Source organism: Giraffa tippelskirchi, chromosome 4 (genome assembly GCF_054371585.1).
Source record: "Giraffa tippelskirchi isolate mGirTip1 chromosome 4, T2T-mGirTip1v1.2.pri, whole genome shotgun sequence".
Taxonomy (NCBI): Eukaryota; Metazoa; Chordata; class Mammalia; order Artiodactyla; family Giraffidae; genus Giraffa; species Giraffa tippelskirchi.
In genome coordinates, this window is record NC_137278.1 from 172,195,761 (window position 1) to 172,213,414 (window position 17,654).

General features: G+C 52.7%; 1 protein-coding gene across 2 annotated transcripts in view; it reads right to left on the reverse strand.

Moving 5' to 3' along the window:
• TMPRSS6 (transmembrane serine protease 6) overlaps positions 1-17,654 on the reverse strand; it is a 49,926-nt gene that overhangs the window by 23,875 nt on the left and 8,397 nt on the right. Inside the window, exons 1-5 of one of the 2 annotated variants that reach the window (XM_081596384.1) lie at positions 9,426-9,621; positions 4,410-4,543; positions 2,928-2,995; positions 2,165-2,349; positions 1,866-1,907 (exon numbers count right to left, since the gene is read on the reverse strand). In XM_081596384.1, the coding sequence (XP_081452510.1) occupies positions 1,866-1,907; positions 2,165-2,349; positions 2,928-2,995; positions 4,410-4,543; positions 9,426-9,621 (625 nt within the window). Of the gene's footprint in view, positions 1-1,865; positions 1,908-2,164; positions 2,350-2,927; positions 2,996-4,409; positions 4,544-9,425; positions 9,622-17,654 lie in introns of those variants that run through there. The other variant, XM_081596385.1, reaches the window with a different exon arrangement.

The window sequence follows — 17,654 nt, forward strand, 5'->3', positions numbered from 1 at the left end:
CTGATCTCTCCAGGGAGAAACCTCTGCCATCGCCAAGGAGAAGGGAGAGGGATCCTGGGGAGAGGTGCCCGGCTATTCCCAGGCATTCGTATTCTTTGAGTCTTGCTTCAAGCTGATGCTTGCTTTTGCTGCTTTAACAATTACTTTTTTGTATGAAGCTGATTCAGGGGAGTGCTGGTCTCTGTTGATCATCAGAAACACATTTAGGGAGCCTGGGAGAAAGTCAATGAAGCTCCTGTGTGTTCTCCTCATTGCCCTTTGCTCATGCTCCTCCCTCTACCCAGAGTGTCCTTTCCCCGCTGGATCTGACGGATTCCTACTTATCCCCCAATCCTGAGCCTCCCTCCTCCAGGAAGCCTTCCAGAACCTCTCTAGTCAGGAGCACCCCTTCCTCCCTCTAGAGACACATCCCTTCCTCTGCTTTGGATCACAGCCCTGGGGGTCCACCTCTGTCCCAGGGCAGAATGGTTCCCTTTCTGCACTGCCCCCGGGACCTCTATTCTTGCACTGGCACTTGCTGTTGTGAGATTCAGTTTATGTGTTTGTCTCCCTCGTGGGGCTCGGAGCTCCCCCAAGGGCAGGGGTGAGGACCCGGTCAGCTGGTGTCTCTAGAGCCAGCATGGGGCCTGGCAGGGAGAAAGTGCCCCCAAAGCCTACTTAGAGGACTTGAATTGTCATCCTTGCCCCATGAGACACTGTGCTCTGGGAGGGCAGGGGCTCTAGACACGTACTGAACCAAATAAGGATAATTATAAAGCAACTGCCAGAAACCTGGGGACATGTGAACACTCAGCACTGGCAAGTGCAATGGAAAGGCCTGTTTGAGACCAAGGATCAGGGCAACGTGTGCACCAATGCGGTGTTAGATGATTCATATCAATAAATATAGACAGATTAATTTCTTGTGCTCTCCTTTAGACATGAGGGAAAATCCTACTGCTTCCCTCATCAGTGAGTTAAACAAATCTTTGACAAGTGCTCATATCTTTGTATGAGAATCATGATTTTAAGTATTTGAAAACTGTCCTTTGACCCCATCACCTCCATCTACCAAGGAAATAAGCCTTTGGCTAGCCACATGGGAGGACAGGAAGGTCAGAGAAGGTACAACCAGGATTTCAACTCTGCCTCCCTAGGTAGGAGAGGAAGAATCTGGGAATTTGGGAGCTCTTGCTCACAGCCACAGGGTACAGTAGCCCAGGTGGTGTACTGCCCAATTCCAGAAGTCAGTAGTCAACGCAGCCTACGATGTGGAGAGCCCTCCTTGGTGGCCCTGCTGGTGCTTTCCTTCCCAGGGCTCAGTAGGAAGACTGGAGCCTCTTGGAGAAGCACAAGGTGACTCTAGCAATAGAGCATGGGGATGGGGTGGGAGGAGAGGACAGATTAGCCCAACTGGCTGAGAAAGGGAAGGAAAAGATGGAGGGAGTATCCTTACCTGTGACAGAAATAGCTCCCAAGACCAAGTATTAGAGCCAAAGTCACTGATACACCTCAAATCGACAAGATTATTTTCTACCATCAGTGGAAACATAAGATTTCGAAACAGAAGAAATGGAATTCCATGAGAGAAAAGCAGGTCACATTGATGTACAACTAAATCTGCTACTCACTCACACCCCACACATGAAACACACACACTTTTGTGCAAATAGACACTTTGCTCACACCTGAGTGACACTTCCTCCCCCCAGAGGCCCCCAGCCCTGCTCAGGACCTGTCACTGAGTCCATTATCGTGCCCCTTGGGTGACCCCAGACCAGTGCCCCTTGCACCCAGAGAAGCTGTGTGGACCCCTGACACTCAGCCAAACTGAGGAAAATACCAACTCAAAAGGAAAGTGGGGAGGAGAAACCAAAGTGGCGTACCCAGCGTGGAATTCAGTGCAACTATGTCTTTCACGCTGGCTTCTGTTAAAAGGAAACGAACAAACAAATGAACAGAGGGCATAAATAAATGAAATGAAAATAAAAATAGAAGAGACTATCAGAGCCTGTCTGAGATTGACCCTGACTGCCCACCGTCCCTCATGACCCACCCCTCAGTCCTGGCTCCTGGCTGCTGGGGTTGGGAGCTGGGAGGGGCCATCCCGAGAGCATCCCAACCCTGGAGGCAGCCTTGCCAGGCCTCGCCAGACCGTCCCATGTTCCCCGTCTCTAGTACTGACCCAGGATCACCAGGCCCTCGGGGTCCACTTCGTACTCGGTCTGGTAGGGAGCGGGGACTGAGCTGTTGGCCGTGGACAGCAGCTCCTCCCTCAGCAGGGCCCGCACCATGTCGGGGCTCAGCATTGGCCGGCGGTGCTCCGGGATTTGGAGGATGAACCAGAAGAAGCAGGTGAATGGTCCCTCCCTGGGGCAGACGGAAGTGAGAGGGGCTGGGGGAGGAGTCTGGAGTGTGGGCCCCACCCAGCCCCCTGCTCCTGGTGGGAGTTAGAGGGGGCCGGCAACTGTGGCTCATGTGATGGGCATGGAGCCAGGCATCCCTCTTCATCTTCACGTGGAACCCTAACACCTTCTGAGGGAGGAGCTCTGGAGAGCCCCACCCATTTCACAGATGAGGAAACTGAGGTGTGAGAGGTTAGGTTATATGCCACAGACTCTGTTATAAGTGAATGGGACCACTTCACTGCCCACCCCTACTACTTCTCCGTGGTCTCATCTGATACCTGTCAGGCCCTTGATAAAGACACCACAGTCACTGTCTAGTATAATCCCTGCCACACCATTGTTTTCATTCTACAGATGAGAAAACCAAGTTCAGTGAAGGGAGGTCACATGCAGGAATCCAAGTTTCCTCTCTGTGTCTCAGTTTCCCTATTTTAAAACATGAAGGCGTTGCATCAGAAGCCTACAGCATCCCCTCCCATTCTCTGAGTCAAAGGCTCTAGCAAAGGCTGATGGGAGTGGGGAGTGCACAAGAAGACTCACCCAAAGGAGTAGACGGCACTGGAGTTGTAGTAAGTACCTAGGCGGGTGCTGGCGATGAGCTCCTTGAGCTAAAAGGAGGGAAAACAATCAGAGGCCCCTCATGATCCTCTGCAGAAACCCTCTCCTACCCTGGGATACCCTTTGACCCTCACACAGCCCTCCTTGACAGAGGAATCTATAGGATAGAGAGGCTTGCCCATGGTCACATGGTGGGTAATAGCCACAACAAGGAACAAACTTCATTCAGTCTTTATTTCCCTCCCCCTGCACACAGGCGGGCTTCCCTGGTGGCTCAGTGGTAAAGAATCTGCCTGCCCCTTCCACTAGCTCTGAACTTTGACCAGACTACCAGTGGCTTCTGCCCCTCCATCAAATCACTCCTTGACTCTGAGAAGCTCCCCCTGGGCTTCTGAGTCCCCTCCTTAGGCCCAACCACCAGCCACGGGGGCTCAGACAGTTGGTCTTCACACATGTTCAATGGCAGTGCTGCTGGGGGTGGAATGCAGGATCATGGGTTCTTAAAGAGCTCTGAATGGCACAGAGCTAACATCCCCACGCTCTCATTTTAACCCTACGACAACCCTGCAGACAGGCACTGTTGTTATCACTCCACTCTGTAGAAAAGGAAAGAGAGTCTTGGGTGGGTCTCCCCAAATGGTGCAGGTCCTGAGGCAAGTGGTTTATTTGCAGGTAGTTCCAAAGCACAATAGTGTGGAAGGAGAAAGGCAGGAAGGCAGCCAACATGGCTGCAAAGGCACTGGGCAGAGCTGTGGGTGGCTGAGGAGCAGATCCAGCAGGGATCTCTGAGAGACTATAGTGGAGGTGGTGGTTTAGTCATTAAGTCATGTCTGACTCTTAGACCCCATGGACTGGGAACCTACCAAGCTCTTCTGTCCGTGGGATTCTCCAAGCAAGAATACTGGAATGGGTTGCCATTTCCTTCTCCAGTGGATCTTCCCAACCCAGGGATTGAACCCGGGTCTCCTGCATTGCAGGCAGATCCTTTACCGACTGAGCAATGAGGGAAGCCCGAGAGACTGTGGGGGCATCTTCAGAACTGCTCTCACCAAGAGCTGAGGGATCCACCTTCTCTGTCTCTTGTGCCTGAGGGTTGCTGCTGGGAATTACTCTTCAGCACTTCCAGCCCACCCTGCTGGACAGGGTGCTGGCTGAGAGGGAGACCGTCCCCAGTGCAGTAAGCCATTGCTAGGAGGAGAAGGGGTGTGGGTGGGTCCTGGCAGCATCCTTACACTGCCCTAATTTTCAAAGGTCATGCTTCTACTAAGTGGCAAAATCAGGGTTTAATCCAAGTGCAATATGACCCCAGAGTCCACTAGCTTTCCCACCAGTCTACAGCGTCTCCCTTCCATGGTGCCTAGAGCAGGGCTCTGATCCTAATGAGTGTTCTGGATGGATTCACCCACTGGCTGGACATGATCATGCCCCTCCCCTCTCCCTTCTCATCCCCGCCATCCTTCCTACCATCTTCTGAGCTTTGGCAGTTTCACTGCGGAAGGCACTGGACTCCCGGCGGGCAAGGTCCTGGGAGAAGTGGCGATTGAGCACACGGAGGCTGCCTGAGTACACTTGGCTGACCGTCACCTCGGCCTTGTACCCTGCCCAGGAAGAAACCAGCAAAGGTTAACCAAGGGAGTAGATGGGGATGGTTCCTGTGTCCCCTACTCCTTCTCCTGCCACCCTGAACCCTCAGCACAGCCTCCAGCATCTTGGGCCTCCAAGGCACCATGATCACTACCATCATCTTTGTCGTTGTCATTCAGAGTTTGTGTAGACAAATTGACCCCACGGAACCAGGGAGGACGGAGGCCCACGGGTGGGTGGTGTCCCAGGGGCTCCCAGGCAGAAGTTGACCCAGTGAACAGTCCAGGACATGGATACCAAGAAACCCACATGGGTCCAGAAGGTCAAGTTCCTGGTTTAGCACCTCTGTGTTGTCCACTGAGTTGTCCAGGCTGCATCTACTATGGGGGGTACACTAGTAAACCAAGACAGACAGGTCTCCCCACATGGACCTGACAGTGATAGGTAAGATAGACTTTCCCGCAGTAGCCATACAGCCTGTGGGATTCATCTGCCAGGATGTCTTAAAGGAGAAGCAAAAGGTGCTATTGAGGGAACATGACAAACCCTAGGCCAGGGTGACAATCCATCTGAGACAGGAGGAATGGAGACTAAAATTAAAAAGAGGGGAAGCAGGGGAGTATCTTCAGGGCAAAAGGAATAGCATGTGCAAAATCTCCACAACGGGGGTCATGGTAAGGACCAGGGCCAAGAGTCTGTTTGGCTGGAGCAATCAGACAGGGGTAATAAGAGGCTGAGACATCAACAGGGCGGGATTTTGGTCTTTCCCTGATGAACAAGGGAAACCATGAAAGGTTTAAAATCAGGGATGATGTCATCAGATTTCCGTTTTGCAAAGATCGTTTTGACTGATGTGAAGACAACAGATTCACAGCCCGGACTTTCTAGCCTTATTCAGTCATTTATTCATTCATTCAACACGTATTTATTGAGAACCTGCTATGTTTAGGGACTCGCCTAGAGTACATGGGAATATACCGGTAGGACAGTGAACAGATAACAACAACAAAACCAAACCTGTCCTTAACAGCTTGTAGTCTAACAAGAAAGACAGACAATAAACAGTGAACACAGGACATAACATGTTAGAGGTGTTAAGTGGTTTGGAAATCAAGGGTTGCTGCAACATGGAGGCCAGAGAAGAGGGAAGTGGTGTTGGCCAAGTGGATGTTAACCTACCGAAAGAGCATTCCAGGCAGCAGACTAGCAATGCAAAGGCCCTGAGGCAGAAGCTTGTCTGCTGTGTTTGAGGAACAGCTAAGATTTGAACAAGGGGAAAGCAAGAGGAGATAAGATGGTGGAGGAAGGGTCACATAGTGCCTTGCAACCCGGGCAGGACTTTGATTTTTGCTCTGAGTGAGATGGGAGCCATGGCAGGCTTTAAGCAAAGAAGTCTGATGATTTGATTCACTTTATAAAACAATCCCTCTGCCTTTGTGTTGAGAACAGGCTGTAAGCAGGCCAGGGCAGAAGCATGGGGACCTACAGGAGGTTCCTGCAGCTGTCCCAGTGTGAGTGGTCCAGGGGAGCCTGACCAGGCTGCGCAGGGAAGAGAGAAGTGATTGGAGTCAGGGTATATTTTGGGTTTGCTGGCTGGCAAATGGCAGCTGGGCAGTAAAATAAAGAGTAGTAAGGGGGAACATGGGAAGGATAAAATGACCACCACCTAGGATGTTCTCTCCATTTTTTTTAATTTTAAAGGATTTTCTTAGGTCACGATTTTCTATTTTATTTTATTTTTTGGCACACTGCAAGGTATGCAGAACTTCCCTGACCAGGGATTGAACCAAAACCTCCTGCAGTGGAAACAGAGTCTTAACCACAGGATCGCCAGCGAAGTCCAGGTCACTAATGATGGTACGATAAAGTTACAATCATTTCTCAAAATTTCAAACTTCTGAAAAACTTGTCTATAAAGACACATTGCCTCAGAGACATGGAAAATCAATAGTTCAATATCATTTTATGTTAACAACTGGTACAAATCAATTAAAAAGTTAAAGCCCCCTTCAAAATATACGCCAAAGTCAGACTGACAATTCATAAAAGAGTTAACTCTCAGTGAGGTCTGAAACACCCTTAGACATCCTGGAGGAGGAGCAGCACCGCCCCCCCCGCCCCCCCACTCCCCGCCCACCCTCCAGTGCACAGTGGAGCTCAAGGGCTGGAAATGCAAATTTGGGAATCATCAGGGGATAAGGGCATAAATGGAGGCAGAGGGGAAGAGAGTCCCTCCAACAGCAAAGACACAGAGGAGAAGCCATCATGAGCTAAGGACAAAGAAAGTGTGGGTGCCCCAGAAGCCAAGTGAGGAAAGTGTTTCCAGGAGGAGGGGATGAGGTACCCAGTGCTGCCTGCAGGTCAGATGCCATGAGGACTGGCCACTGGATTCAGCAGTGACCGTGACAAGTACTCTTGGGGTTATGGGGGATCGGAGGCAGGGAGTCAGATTGGAAAGGATACCAGACAGAGGTGTGGAACTGGAGGGCATAGCATTTTGAAACACCAGGAGTTTGCTACAAAAGGAATCAGAGAAATGGCTGGCAGTGGGTGGGGAGACCAGAGGGACTGAGTACAGGAGCAAAGAGAAGCACTGTACACTGGATGGTGCCCCCAGAGGAGAGAGGAGGGCATGGCTAGAGCCGGGCCACTGCATGGACAGAGGGAATGGGATCCAGGCTGGGAGGACAGCAGGCTTTACAAGGCTTTTTGTTTGGTTGGTTGTTTGGTTTGTTCCCTACCCCCTGACGCACCACACAGCATGTGGGATGTGGTTCTCTGACCAGGAATTGAACCTGTGCCCTCTTCATTGGGAGCCCAGAGTTTAACCACAGAACTATCAGAGATGTCCCACAACTGGCTTTAGATAAGGCAGGGCTGGTTCAACCATGCGAATGGCAGAGGGCAGAGTATATGGGTACAGCTGGGAGAGCATCTATGGGGCTTCTCTTCAGAGTAGTTCCATTTTCTCATTGAAGCAGGAGGCAGAGTGGGTGGGGGATATGGGAGAGTTTGAGAAGAAAGCATAAAACTGCGGCCCAGGAGAGCAGGAGAGGGAAAGGACCAGGGAAATACAGCTGGGCAGCATGAAGGGCCCAGCTACCCAGATCTTAGTGGACCAGCCCAGGGCCCACTGGGCTTGGGAAGCCGGCCCTCACCCTATCCTCTCCTGGGCCACTGGGTCAGGCTGCCACTTATCCAGACATTTGCTCCTCACTTCGGGCTTATCCTGCTCCAGTGTAATAGGCTTCTTGTCCATCTCCTCTTCCAGACCAGACAGGGTGTGTCTGTGGTCCATCCCTTCTCCAGTGCCCAATATCCGGAGCACCGCTTGACCCAGGATGGGAGAAACTATTCAAACATCTCCTAAAACTATTCAAACATCTCCTGCAGCCTAAGGAGGCCTCGGCTCTTCTACCTGCATCCCTCTGGGGAGAGGGTTGCCTTCCCCCAGCTGGAAGGAGCTCTCACCCCTTGGGTCTTCAGCCCCACGGAGCATCCCGTGCCCCAGTGGGGTGATTCACTCCAGTCTAACCAGGAGAAATCAGACACTGTGAAGACAATTAGCAGGTGAGTTCCTGGCCCCACAGCCCCACCCCCCACTGCCCCAGCTTGGTGCTCTGCAGTTTCCCCTGAAGACTAATTATCCTGCAGCCTAAGGAGGCCTTGGCAGCCCTGTGCTATTTGGGAAGCTGGCTTCCTGCCAGTGGTGAAATGCACAGAGCTTCCACTCTTAGCCTGCGTTACTCGGTTCTGAGCAGAATCACAATCCACCTGGCATCACAGCAAGTGGGTGAGCGTCAGACCCAGGCTTCCTAACAGCTTCGACCCAGGGGCTGGTTCTAGAACATCCCCTACCTCAACTCCCTTTGGAGTCGGGCGTAGGCTGCTCTCCCCAATGGCTGCTCCAAAGTGGGTCCCCATTCCTTTCAATGGACCTGAAATTCCACCAGGAGATGCAGTCAGTAAGAAAATGGTCTAACTTTTGCAGAGTGCATAATGGGAGGCCTCTGATCTCTTGGGCAAGGTGGGCTGTCCCTGCTAGGGTTCTGTTGAGTCCCCTCAGCTTACTCTGTCCTGACACATAGCAGGCTTTATGCTGAGGGCAGGGACTGTCTCCAGAACCTACACAGGGCTGGTATATAGGAGGTGGTCACTACTGAATGAATGAATGAATGAATGATGGACGAATGGACCCAGAACATAGGCTAGTTGCTCCTGGGGCCCCAACAGACTGATTGAGAGCTGTGATACCAGAGACGGAGGGCCTAAACTCAGGACATGGAGAGATGCACCTGCTCCGTACATTCTTGCCCCCATTTCCCTCTGGGTTGAATTCCAGGTACGCTCAGGCTGGGGTATAAAGCCATCGGCATGCACGGACACTGCCCTGGACACCTGAGTTCTGGGTGCCCCTCCCCTTCATCCCCACTCATGCTGGGTCCTGGAGACTCAGAGATGATAGAGGCAAGTTTCCTCCGCCCATAAGAGCTCCCAGGTTGGACTCAAGTGAGCATAAACACTAATTGGTATCAGGCACCACTGGTACCAGTGGGCCTCCTCCAACTGAGCCAGCTGGCTCCAAGCCCAGGGGCAACCCAGGAGGGCTGCCGGCAAGGGGAGGCAATGCTTACACTCCTCCAGCTTGTCAGTTTATAAGAACTGGAAAAATGTTTCTTCCTCAGCTGCTGGGAGTTAAGGGCACTTGGCTCCAGAAAGGATCTTGCACTACCATCTTACAAGACAGGAAGGGAGACTCCAAGAGAAGTGCATGTCCAAGGTCACACAGTGAGTTTCCAGGTGTTGCTGAGCCTGAAATCCTGGTATGTCCTTCTGTGCCCCTTTGACCACCCTAAGTCTTCCCCAGGTGCCTCTCCCAGGGGCCCACGCAGTTACCTAGGAAATACCAGAGCAGGACCCCCACTGAAGCCAACACGACCAGAGCCAGCCACAGGGAAGCCAGGCGGAGGTAGTCTCGGACTTTTCTCTTCGCGTCCTTGGGGGCCTTGAACATCCCTTCCGGCTCTGCCTCTTCGCCATCACCTCCATCACCCTGCCCGCCAGCCGCTTGGGGGGCCTTGACCATGGGCATCCTGGCAAGGAAATAGACCAGGGTTGGACACAGCCTGGCATTTGCAAGGGAGCCTTTGCTGAATGCCAGCCTTGCAGAGAAGTAAGACAGCACCTCTGCCGTTTGGAGGAGCAGGATCATAATGCCAGGCAACAGTAATTGAAAGTGGGCCCTGAGCCAGCTCCTAAAGGCGGGAAGCACGCCTCAGAGTGGCTCACCCCAGGTGGCCAGCTGGAACCCTTACCTTTGCATCTGGCGTCAGACCAGAGAAGGAGGTTTCTCTACCTAAACCCCACCCCAAGGCTGTACCCTCAGATGGAACTGTGGTGCGTACATAGCATAAATGTTTCTATAAAATAATTCCTTCTGCCCTCGGGATTTCCTAGTCTTGGCTTCTCTTCCATTCAGGGGATGCTTTTTCCTTGCTCCTGGTTCTCAGCAAAGCTTTCCACAACATCAATGCATTTCATTTACTTGGCCCTCCCTGCCTAGAAGCCCTGAGTCAGCTCTGTGTCGAGGCAGGGACTGCCCTCCAAGGAGCATCACCCTTCTTGTGTCCCCACTGTCCAAAGTATCCTAGGGCAGAGGAAGGAGATAAAAACTAATATTCATGTAGTATCTGCACAAGACAGTTCATAGATATCACTCCCTTTAATCATCTGGTCTCTGGGATGTGAGGGCCATTGTCCCCATACATTCCTCTTCCTCAGGCCTTCTGTGTAGACACTTTACTTGTATTTTCTTGCTTAACCGCCAAATGCCTTTCGAGGTTCTGCACCCATTGAACAGAGGATGAGACTGAGACCTAGAATGTTTTAGCAATAACTCAGTTCAGGGATTTCCTAGCCTCATTTTTCTCAATGCGATATGAATGTCTGGTGTTGGCAACCAGCCCCATTTTGCAGATGGAAAAACTGAAGCCCAGAGTGGCTAAGCCACTCACCGAAGGTTACGTAGCAGATAAGTGGGGGTCAAGCCCTGATGTCTGACTCCCTGATCTTTCCGCTACTCTGGGCCACTTCCTGGAAATGAGGTGTTAAATAACAAATCATGATGAAATAATACCTGAATGTCACCCCTCTGTGCCCCAGGCCTGCAGCTGTCTCTCCTTCTAGACCCTCTGGGAAACTGCTGAGAGCTATTTGGCTTCTTGGGCAGGTTTTTCCACAGTCCAGAGAAGGCCCTTCTCTCGCCCGCCCATCAGCAGAGCAAGGATTCCACACCTCTGAGAAATTAGCCTCTTCTTCCCACAACCCAAAGGCCATTGCACCTTTAAAATACATCCCCAGGTGTGTGTGTGTGTGTGTGTGTGTGGCAGAGGGGTCCTTTGGGTTGTGTCTTGGGTTTTCATACAAAGGGTTTCTGAAAACAGGGCTCATTTGTGATGCTTGAAGTTTCTCAGCCAAGGATGTCTGGATCCAGGCACATGGATCTCCTAACTGGACTCCATGATGCAAGGAAAGGGGGTGACTGCTGGTCATTCTCAACTGGGTATAGGACTCCCCCCCACCAGAGGACTTCTTACACACGGGGCAGGCCCTGCTGGCTTTCACGGCACCAGGACCATGGATGGTAAAGATCGTGCAATGAGTGGACAGCCCTGCCCATTGCTCAGAGTGTCCAAGGCACCCCTGGTGAAAGTGGCTGCCCCCATGAGCTGAGTGGAGTGGCTAGAGCCAGGAGAGCCCTGTGATGGGCCAATTTCTTCCCTCTCTCTGCCCCAAGTCCACTTCCTCTGCCAGAGAGCCACATCCCTATTTTACTGAGTCTGGATCACCAAGGACCTACTGGGGACTCGGAGAGCACAGAGTTGACCACGACTGACATTTATTTGAATTGTTTTTTTCCGGTGTTTTAGTGATTTCCCTGGTGGCTCAGACGATAAAGAATACATCTGCCAGTGCAGGAGAGGCAGGTTCGATCCCTGGATTGGGAAGATGCCCTGGAAAAGGAAATGGCAACCCACTTCTTGCCTGGAAAATTCCATGGATAGAGGAGCCTGGTGGGCTACAGTCCATGGGGTTGCAAAGAGTCAGACATGACCGAGTGACTAACATTTTCACTTTCCAGTGTTTTATAAGCACTGTCTCGTGTAAGCCTTCTGTGGACTCCTGGGGGACAGGGTCTGTTATTATCCATCTCCATTTTACAGATGAGAAAGTTGAGGCACAGAGAGATTAAGGATCTTGACTGAGATCCTGCAGATGGTCAACGGCAGAGTCAGGCTGCAAACCCATGCTATTTGTCTCCAGGATAATGCCCTCACCACCATGCTTTACTGCCTCACACATAATCAGGGTACGAGAGGAAACTGAGGCTCAGAGAAGGTCATAGATCTGATAGGGGAGGCACAGAGGGGAGTAGTCCCAGGCAGGATGCTCAGTAGGCACCCCCTTCCTCCCCCCATACACCAAGCACTGCCTTCACTCCCTGGGTTTTGCCTCCCTCATAAATGACGCTCACATTCATCTGGAGGAACTCTGAGTATCACAGAAAATCCCCTGTGTGAGACCCAAGATCTGACACAGCCCAAATTGGTGGGGCAGGTGAGGAATACACCTGGGCTCCCCATCACCTCCTACCTGGACTCCTGTGGCAGCCTCCTAATGCCCTCTCTGCCTCCCATCTCTGCCTCCAGCACATCTTCCATGTTGTCAGCAGAGAGCTCTCCCTGCCCACCTCCAACCATTCACCTGCTCAGAGTCCTCTCAAGGCCCCCAACCACCTCCAAACCCCTAGCTGAAGCACCCAAGACCCTCCATGGCCAGGCTGCTGCCTTCGCCCCCATAGCCTACTTTCGTCACACACATCACCCTGCAAGTCCACAAGGTGTGCCTTTGTATAGCCACACCCTCTGCCTGAAGGACGATGGGACCCCTAAATGCCAGCTCCAAGGTCACCTGCCCAGTGATGGGGCCCAGGGCCGGGGAGAGTAAGCCGCTTCCTCCCCGAGGCAGCCCTTGGTCAAGATCAGCAATCTGCCCGGCTTTCAGCTTCGTTTCCTCTTCTCTACAGGGAAGGCAAGTCTGTGTCTTATTCACTTCTAGATCCCCATAGCACCCAGCACAGGGCCTGCCACTTGAATGAATAGTTCATAGAAGAATGGGTAAGCAAAAACTGAATTAAATTTTTTAAAAAATAAAACTTAAAAAAAAAAGACTGGATGAGTAGAGCCCCAGTTATCTAGACTCCCAGGGCAGTGCTCTCTTTCACATCTTGCTGCCTCTGGGAGGCAGGACGTGTGAGGCTTGGAGCTGGGTCATGGAGGTGGTGCCGGTTTCTGGGGTCCAGGATTCAGTTATCAGGCCCTTCCATGTTTACTGAGCACCTGCTTGGTGTCAGGCTTTGTGCTGGGCACAGGGGTCACACTGGTGAATATAAGAGACCTCATTCCCAGCCTCTTGGGGCTGATGCTCCAGCAGGAGGTGAACAATTGTGACAATTGACAATTGTGAAGATGACCCCAGCCTCCTGTCTTTTACTATTATTATATGATGACTCTCCCATTGCTTTTAGGATCCAGTCACCAGAAAAGTCTGTGGCTCTGTCTTCCAACTGCTCCCAGAACCCAACCCCTTCTTGGCACCTCTGTGGCTCCCACCACCATCCAGGTCAATATCATCTATCACCTTGACTCCTACACTGACCAGTTATTTGGCCACCTTCACTAGCCAGTTCCCACACAACCACCAGAGTGGTCTTCACCACGCATCCTGCTCACAAGCCCCGCCTAGAACAGAGCCCAAAGTCCTTGTCACAGCCCACCAGGGCCTCCGTGACATGGCCCTTGTGTACCTTTCTGTCCTCTCTCTCCCTCTGCTGCAGCTATACCCAGCTGCTGGCCAGATCTTCACCAGGTGGAGTACAGGCTACCTCAGGGCCTTTGTACTTGCTGTTCCTTCTGCCAGAAATGCTTTTCCTTCAGTGTTGCCTCATGACCTGCTCCTTTACCTCCTTCAAGTCTTTACTCAAATGTTACCTCTTCACTGAGACCTTCCCTGACTGCTCCCCTCTCTTGGCTGCATCTTTCTTTATAGTTCTTTTCAGGACTGAAATTGCCTGATACGCTTCTGTGTCCTTGGTCGGTCCCCTGCCTGGCTGTACTGGAGCAGGGACTTTATTCTATTTGCCCTGCATACCCTGCTTGGAGAGCAGAGCGTGGTTCTTTCCTGCGCAGCCAAGGTGCTGGGTGCACAAGTGGCCTGGCCAACTCTTTCTTCCTCCTTCCACCCCTCTCCCACTTTACCCTTGTTGCATCCTAGTGACAGTGGGCTTCCCAGTGATTGATTCTGAAAATGAAGATGGTAAAAAGCTTTTCCAGATCTAGGATTCTTAGCTAGCTCTGGATGAAGAGCTTCACAGGATTGTGACTTAAACCCTGAAAGTTCTTGCTCACCACCTGGCTGTCTTCCTTCTGTCTGGGCTGCCCACCTCCTGACCTGGCCCCTTCACACCTCCGCTCAGCTCTTACCCGCTTCTGGCAGCTCTCCCAGAGTGCCCTGGAGAGGTGGCTGCTCCTCTGAAGTGTCCTGAGCCTCTCCCATCAATGCACAGTTCATCTTGGGACATTGTCTGTGTCCCCCCGATGGTGAGCCCCTGGAGGGAGGGACTGGGTGTACCCCAACTGCCACAGGGTCTGAGGCTTCTCCCCTGATCTGAGAACCTAGACACCAGCCCAGAACCTGCTCCTCACTCCCTCCGTCCCTTCTGGTCATTGCAGGTCCTCAGTCTGCCCACGGGAGGCTGAGCTCACTGGGGCCAGACAGTTGCTCCTCCTGTGTGCCAGCCCGTGCTGGACACCGACACAATCAAGTTCTATTTCCACCTCCAGCAGCCTTGTTTTTTCTACTTAATGGTTGGGAAAACCAACTATATATAGAGAGAAAAGGACTTACTCGGGTCATTCCACTAGGGTAGACAGAGCAGAGCAGGGCAGGGATTCTGATCTAGGACCTACTGGGGAGGCCATTCAGGCCTAGAGTTCACCTCCACCACGAGCTGCTCTGACTGAGTCCGCAAGTGTAGGGGAAGGGGTGAAAGTCCCTTCCACACACTCCCAAACTCACCCACAGATGTACACCAACGGAAACAGGCTGAAGTACATGCATAGCTATCTGTGATATACAAACGGCTAGGTACATACTTATGTACACACACACACGCACACACACACACAGAGCTACGTTCAGCTCTGGGCCAGCCACCTATTTAGTGCAGTGGGGAGCTCTCGGTCTGTCTCTCGTACCAGAAACCCGAGGTGGAGTACCTGAGTATGGAGGGGGCAGCTTGTCCAGCCCAGAGTGAAGGTGGGGTCTTCAGCCTGGCAAACCAGGCCTCTCCCCTGCCCTGTGCCTGCCCCAGAGTCCACCAGCCACAGCTGAGCCCTGGGCCTCCCAGACCCCAGAACCTGTAGCCCCTCCACTGCCCTGTGCCTCTCCCCAACTCTACGGTCTCCTCACCTTCAGCTCACCTAGTCACTCTCTGGCTCATGAGGCCCAGCTGACCAGGTCTCAGAGCAGGGCAGTTGGCTGCTGCCCCAGGGAACCAGGCCCGACTCTCCAGGTGGACGCTGTCACCGGGTCATTCCTAGGTCCTGATCTCCTGTCTTGGAGGTCCCCGCTTACCTTTGGGAGTGGCGGGTGGGTGCCAGGCCTGCACACAGGCCTCAGAGCCTCTGTTTGTCCAGGCCAACGTCCCCCCACCCCCACCCAGCCAGCCTGGGATCAATGACCCACAGCCATGGCCGGGATGTCTGGCCCTTGTCCCCTGTGGCCTGTGGCCCCAGGCTCCATGGGCTTCCTGCTGTGTGGGGGACAGCACTGTGACTGAGCCCAGGTAAACAGGCCGGAGGCAGCCCAGGAAGCAGGAGGCAGGCAGGGCCCCGCCTCGCCTCACCCCGCCCGTGGGCACCCAGGGAGGCGGGCAGGCAGGTGCGGGAGATCCGAGCTCTCCCTTGAGGCCCGTTGCCTGGTGATGTTCCTGCCTGGCTACAGCCCCTGGTCACCTGGAGCATGAGGTGGGGGTGGCCAAGGACTGGGGGCTGGGCAGGGGCCCAGGCAGTGCAGGCAGGGGCTCACACAGGTCTCCTTACCTGGACAGGTGAGACCAGAGGAGTCAGTGGCCCCAAGAGAGCAACGGAGGCAGGGCCCATGTGGTCCAGGGATGGGAGGGGAGAAGGTGGAGTGGGGGTGGGGGTGGATGCTATTTTCTGTTTAGCTGGAAATTATTTGAATTGCAGCCTTATTCTGGAGAGCTGTGCTGTCCACTTTGGTGGCCTCTGGCCACATGTGGCTCTTGACCCCCCTGGGACGTGGCTAGTCTGAACTGAGATGTGCCGCATGGGTAAGATACACACCAGGTACTGAAGACTGAGTGCAAAGAAAATAAAATAGCTGAAGAAGAATTTTTTAGGTTCATCACATGTTGAAATGATAACTTAGCCATATGGGGTTAATAAAATATATTATTAAAATTCATCTCACTTGCTTAATTTTACATTTTTTAATACGACTATAAGAACATTGGAATCACAAGTGAGGTACTGAATGGAATGCAGCAGAAATGGGTTGGATGTGATCGTGCTCCAAAGCACTTGTTGGGAACCAGCGTTTTCTGGCTGTGTGCAGGCTGCTGGCCACCTCCAGGCAGGAGAAGGACTGGCTCGGGCTCCAGCAGAGGGCACATGAAGGGGCTGGTTAGGGATTCTGGGTCGGGAATACCTTCCCTCACTTCTATTCTTTAACCTTGCCCACAGGTCCTAACCCTGACCTAAGACAAGGACCTCAGCCTTGACTCCCCTCCATTGCCCCCAGCCCCAGGGCAATTTTCCTTCCTCGCTCCAGTCTCCCCTCCTGCTAGGCCCTGGTACCATAGCCGCCCCCGCCCCGCACCCCGCCCTGAAAACGTTCCAAGGGAGAGGTGCTTAGGATGGGAGCAAGGAGCATTGGGGTGTAGACAGAGACACCCCAAGCCCTGCCTCTGTCCTTCTCCAAAGTAGCCCGGGTCTCTGGACCAGCGGAAGTCTTTTTTTTTTTTAATTGGAGTGTAGTTGCTTTACAATGTTGTGTCAGTTTCCACTGTTCAGCAAAGTGAATCAGATATACATATACATATCTTCTTTTTTTTGGATTTCCTTCCCATTCAAGTCACCACAGAGCACTGAGTAGAGTTCCCTGTGCTATACAGTTGGTTCTTATTATTATCTCGTCTATGAAAAGTGAAAGTGAAAGTCACTCAGTCACGTCCAACTCTTTGCAACCCCATTGACTATATAGTCCACGGAATTCTCCAGGCCAGAATACTGGAGTGGGTAGCTGTTCCCTTCTCCAGGACATCTTCCCAACCCAGGGATCAAACCCAGGTCTCCCACATTGCAGGTAGATTCTTTACCAGCTGAGCCACCAGGGAATCCCTATCTCTTCTATACACAGTATGAATAGTGTACACATGTCAATCCCAATCTCTCAGTTCATCCCACCACCACCCCCTTCCCCCTGGGAGCTGGACGGTCTTTGAAAAGCAGATCTTGTGCAATCAGTCCTCTGTACTTGTCGGCACCCAGCCATCGATTGATCACAGCCTGGGGGGAGGGGCTGTCTTGGGGGGGGGCAGCAAAGTGCCAAGGGAGGCAGTTGAAAGCAGGGGCAGCATGCCAACTCTCCCAGAGCTCAGAGAACTGTGGACCCGGGCCGCCCACCACTGAGACAGGCTTCCCTCTGTCAACTGGCAGTCTTCCCTTCTGGTCCAGTGGTTTAGACTCCACACTCTCAGTAGGAGGTGCAGGTTCAATCCCTGGTCAGGGAAGATCCCTCATGCCTCGTGGTGGAGTCCAAAGAAAGAAAGAAACTTCGATTAAACCTCTGTCAGCGGGGCAACAGTGTACCCCTCCTCCCTGAGGCAGCGAGACACAGTCACCAACAAGGGACGAAGGCCTTGCTATTCCCTTGGAATCTGCATTTCACACTAACACTGGGTCCCCTTGGTTTCCAGGGACAGAGAAGCTACCCGGAGGACTGGCCAGTGAGACTTGGAGGCCGTGGGGCACAGCAGATTGG